The sequence below is a fragment of the Penaeus monodon genome, chromosome 30 (assembly GCF_015228065.2).
Source record: "Penaeus monodon isolate SGIC_2016 chromosome 30, NSTDA_Pmon_1, whole genome shotgun sequence".
In the NCBI taxonomy this organism is placed as follows: Eukaryota; Metazoa; Arthropoda; class Malacostraca; order Decapoda; family Penaeidae; genus Penaeus; species Penaeus monodon.
This window is the reverse complement of record NC_051415.1, coordinates 7,498,137-7,498,483: the sequence shown is the minus strand read 5'-3', so window position 1 is coordinate 7,498,483 and position 347 is coordinate 7,498,137. Positions and strand designations below refer to the sequence as shown.

Below are 347 nucleotides of genomic sequence, written 5' to 3'. Positions count from 1 at the left end.
ATAGTAATATCACAATTTTAACAGTATGCCAGAACTTTCATAACTACTGAATCATGCCTTAAGAAATAAACTCATGTTCATAAATCAAAAGTACTCACTTGGAATGTATATCAGCAGCTTCTTGAAGAGATGGAAATCTCACAAACTGACTATAGCGTTTAGCCAGGGCTTCTGAAACTCTGTGGATAGTCCTGCATACTGTTGGCTGACTGACCTGTAGACCATGTTGATCCCCAACAACTTTCTGCATAAGAGTAATGAAAATTGAAAATAAGATGCCTAGAAAAAGTAACATGAAAAAAAGTAAAATGGTACAGAACAAATACATTTTAAACTAATGAATTAGG

At 34.0% G+C, this 347-nt stretch overlaps 1 protein-coding gene across 1 annotated transcript in view; it reads right to left on the bottom strand.

Moving 5' to 3' along the window:
* LOC119592500 (putative nuclease HARBI1) overlaps window positions 1–347 on the bottom strand; it is a 3,833-nt gene that overhangs the window by 2,089 nt on the left and 1,397 nt on the right. The window contains exon 4 of the mRNA XM_037941348.1: window positions 99–244. Within this exon, the coding sequence (XP_037797276.1) occupies window positions 99–244 (146 nt within the window). The remainder of the gene's footprint in view (window positions 1–98; window positions 245–347) is intronic.